Raw genomic sequence first — 3,991 nt, 5'->3', positions numbered from 1 at the left:
GAGAGGTATCAGGGCTGGGGGGACAGAGGGGCCGTTGGAGTGGTATCTGGGCTGGGGGGAGGGGACAGAGAGGTATCTGGGCACAGGGGAGGGGGACAGAGAGGTTTCCAGGCTGGCCTGGGGGGACAGAGGGGCTCTCAGACAGGCCCCGGGGTCCCTGCGTGCAGGTGCCCAGGTCGGGCCCCGTGCCCAGCGTGGGAGCTCACGGCTCGTTCTGCCTTCACAGGGGGGTTGGCTTCAGCTTCCTCTTCTCCTGGCTGCTGATGCTGCTGGTGCTGGTGACCTTCCTGCTGGGTGGCAATGCCGACACGCTCGTCTGCCGGCCCTGGCACAGCGGGCAGCTCCTGCTGGTGAGAGCCCAGCCTGGCGCCGCCTGCCACTGTCACTGCCCGTGGCTGGCGCTGCCTTGTCCGGGGGGTGGAAAAGGGCGAGGGAAGAGCAGAACCTCCGTCCCCAACCCTGGGGCCTGGGGGCGTGGGGAGGAGAGGGGAGGGGCCGGGAGGGAGACAGAAACAGAGCAGAGTGGGCCTCTCACCCCGCAACCTGCAACCCCTGCTAGCCCAGCCCAGAGCTCCCCGCAGCTCTGCCAGTGCCCCCCAGTCCTGACCCACATCCCCTGCTAGCCCAGCCCTGCCCCCCACAGTCCTGCCAGTGCCCCTCACTCCCGACCCGCAGCCCCCTGCTAGTCCAGCCTTGGGCACCCCCAGCTCTGCCGGTGCCTCTCACTCCTGACCCACAGCCCCTGCCAGCCCAGCCCTGGGCTCCCCACCAGCTCTGCCGGTGCCCCCCAATCCTGACTCACATCCCCTGCTAGCTCAGTCCTGGGGTCCCTGCCAGCCCAGCCCTGAGCCCTTCCTGGGCACAGGGCTGCAGTGAGGGTTGAGTATGCAGAGGCCCCTCTGGAGAGGAGCAGGAACCTTGCAAACCCTTTCCAGGCGGGAGCTGAGCCAGCCTGGGGGAGGGCAGGCTGGGGGTGTGGCGCTCCTGCGTCCGGGGCCTGGGACAGGCCGGCGTTGTGCAGCTTGGCTGGGGCAGGTCTCTGGGGTCTCGGCCGCTCTCCTGACTCCTTTCAGGGCCGGTTCCAGGCACCAACTGACCAAGCAGGTGCTTGGGGTGGCACCTTGGGGCGGGGCGGGGCGGGGCAGGGCAGGGCGGCGCTTGGTTGTTTTTTTTTGGTTCGTCGGGGCAGCGCTGGAGGGTTTTTTTTTGTTTCTGCGGCGNGTGGCACTGGGGAGGGCGGGGGCTTGCATGGTGCTCGGAGGGGGTGGGGGCTTTCACGGAGCTCGGGAGGTGGGGCTTCGGGTGGTGTGGTGCTCAGAGGGGTGGGGGGTTCGGCAGGGCAGCGCTCGCGGGGGGGGTACGGCAGGGAAGTGCTATTCTTTTTTGCTTGGAGTGGTGCAAAAGTTAGAGCCGGCCCTGCTCCTTTGCTTCCAGATCCTGGAGACCTCGGACCTGACTGCAAGCTTCAACCTGTCGGAGATGCTGGGGTTGCAGGGCGGGACGGTGACCCTCTCCGGCGTGTACAAGTCAGTGCCAGCCCTGCCTGGGACACATGCGGCCGGTCTGCGAGCCAGAGCGCCCTGGGGCCCCTCCCGACCCGCCCTTCCTGCATGGCCAGGCCCCTCCCCATGCCTCAGTTTCCCTCTTCGCACAGGGGGTGGGGGGGATGATTCTGATCTCTTGGGGCCCGAGGAAGGATGTCCTGGAGCGGGCCCTGCATGGCTGAGGCCTGTGGAGCGCTGAGGGGTCGCACCGTGTCCGCGGGGTGGGGGCAGCTCTCTGGCCCCAGACGCCTGCATGGCACAACTCGCTAGGTGAACAGCCCCGGGGCCCATGTGATGGGGGAGATCCCGCTGGCCACACGGGCAGCGCCGCCTCCGCCCAGCCTGCCCTGGGCATGGGCTGGACCCAGCGCCTATGTCTGTCTAGGGGGGCCCCCCCATCGGCCGCCAGCCCCGTCCTCAGCTTTGCCGTCTACCCCGCAGCAACTGCCAGCACAACGAGCCCGTGTGGCGCACCCTGCAGCTGGGCCGGGTCGTTCCCTTGGACGAACTGCTGAACATCAGTCAGGTCAGTTGGGGGGCGCGGAGACTGTCCAGCTGTGGGCAGTGCCTGGGGGGCCCAGAGACCAGCCCAGCTGTGGGCAGCGCCAGGGGGGCCAGAGACCAGCCCGGGTGTGGGAAGCGCCAGGGAGTCCAGAGACCAGCCCAGCCGTGGGCAGCGCCAGGGGGGCCCAGAGACCAGCCCAGCCGTGGGCAGCGCCAGGGGAGTCCAGAGACCAGCCCAGCCGTGGGCAGCGCCAGGGGGGCCCAGAGACCAGCCCGGGTGTGGGCAGCGCCAGGGGGGCCAGAGACCAGCCCAGCCGTGGGCAGCACCAGGGGGGCCAGAGACCAGCCCAGCTGTGGGCAGCACCAGGGGGGCCAGAGACCAGCCCGGATGTGGGCAGCGCCAGGGGAGTCCAGAGACCAGCCCAGCTGTGGGCAGCGCCAGGGGGGCCAGAGACCAGCCCGGGTGTGGGCAGCGCCAGGGGAGTCCAGAGACCAGCCCAGCCGTGGGCAGCGCCAGGGAGGCCCAGAGACCAGCCCAGCTGTGGGCAGCGCCAGGGGAGTCCAGAGACCAGCCCAGCCATGGGCAGCGCCAGGGAGGCCCAGAGACCAGCCCGGGTGTGGGCAGCGCCAGGGGGGCCAGAGACCAGCCCAGCCGTGGGCAGCACCAGGGGGGCCCAGAGACCGGCCCAGCTGTGGGCAGTGCCCAGGGTGGCCTGGTGGGGCGCTGGTCTGGGAGCAGCTCGAGGTCCCGTGGGACTGGGGGGCTCCAGGGGCTTGGAGTAGGTCCGTGTACGGCTGAACTAGGCGGGGACTTGGGTCTGCCCCCCAGCCGCCCCCAGGGCTGTGGGATTGGAGCCGCGACAAGCGAGCTGCAGAGGAGACAGTCCCGAGCGCACGTGCTGAGCCGAGGTGGGGCAGAAACCCACCCGCTCGGGCCAGCCCAGCTGTGCCAGGGCCCAAGGGCCACGGGGGGCGTTACACTGGGAATGGCACCTGTGTGGAGCCCCCCCTCCACTCCCTTCAGACCCACACCTGGCCGGGTCAAGTCTCCATGGTGACGGCTGGGATTGGGAAAAAACCCGGGCCCCATGCTGGGCACCTGTCCTGCATATGCCAGCCTAGGGCTCCCCAGTTCCCAGCCCCCCAGGAGCCAGACCAGAGGGTCAGGCTGCCCGGGGCCGCTCCCCAGACCCCCAGGAGCCAGACCAGGGGGGTCAGACTGCCTGGGGCCACTCCCCAGCCCCCCAGGGGCCAGGCCGGGGGGTCAGGCTGCCTGGGGCCGCTCCCCAGCCCCCCAGGGGCCAGGCTAGGGGGTCAGACTGCCTGGGGCTGCTCCCCATTCCCCCAGGGGCCAGACCAGGGGGGTCAGGTTGCCCTGGGCAGGCTCCCCACTGAGCCTCGCTGCCCTGGCTGCCATTGCAGTGGCTGAGCTGGGGTCCTGGGGGGGTGGGTGTTGGTATTCCTGGGCCTCCGGACCCCTCACAGCCTCGCTGGTCCCCGCAGTACACCGGCGAGATCACCGCGGCCTTCGACCGGCTGAACGTCAGCCTGGACCCCATCACCTTCCTGAGCCCCAGCCAGAAGCAGCTGCTCCTGGATGTCGGTGCCTCCGGCCTCCAGCCCAACTTCACCGGTGCCCTGCAGCAGGTGGGCTGGGGGGGCCTCTCTCAGGCTGGAGGTGGGATCTTGCGGGGTGGGGGCAGTTGTGGGATCTGGGGCTCTGTACATTGGGGTGTTTCTGTGGGGTTGCATGGCCCCAGACCGCTGCTAGGCCTGGTCCCACACCACGTTCCTGGGGCAGCTCCCCCGGAGCCAGTGGGGGTGCTCTCCGCCCTGAGGGGTCCCACCCATCCTGCGTGGGGATGGGCAGCAGGTGGCAGGGACTGGGCAGCAGGGGAGGTGACGGGGGAGGGGGCAGGGGCTGGGGCAGGTGGTGGGGGAGG

General features: G+C 70.2%; 1 protein-coding gene across 1 annotated transcript in view; it reads left to right on the top strand.

The window, feature by feature from the left end:
• The window catches only part of LOC116823475 (prominin-1-A-like), a 38,172-nt gene that overhangs the window by 20,705 nt on the left and 13,476 nt on the right, over window positions 1-3,991 (top strand). The window contains exons 12-15 of the mRNA XM_032778042.2: window positions 227-350; window positions 1,435-1,526; window positions 1,986-2,070; window positions 3,552-3,695. Coding sequence (XP_032633933.1) covers window positions 227-350; window positions 1,435-1,526; window positions 1,986-2,070; window positions 3,552-3,695 — 445 coding nt within the window. The remainder of the gene's footprint in view (window positions 1-226; window positions 351-1,434; window positions 1,527-1,985; window positions 2,071-3,551; window positions 3,696-3,991) is intronic.

Source organism: Chelonoidis abingdonii, chromosome 16, assembly GCF_003597395.2.
Source record: "Chelonoidis abingdonii isolate Lonesome George chromosome 16, CheloAbing_2.0, whole genome shotgun sequence".
Taxonomy (NCBI): Eukaryota; Metazoa; Chordata; order Testudines; family Testudinidae; genus Chelonoidis; species Chelonoidis abingdonii.
The sequence above is the reverse complement of the archived record's forward strand: the minus strand, read 5'-3'. Positions and strand labels throughout refer to the sequence as shown.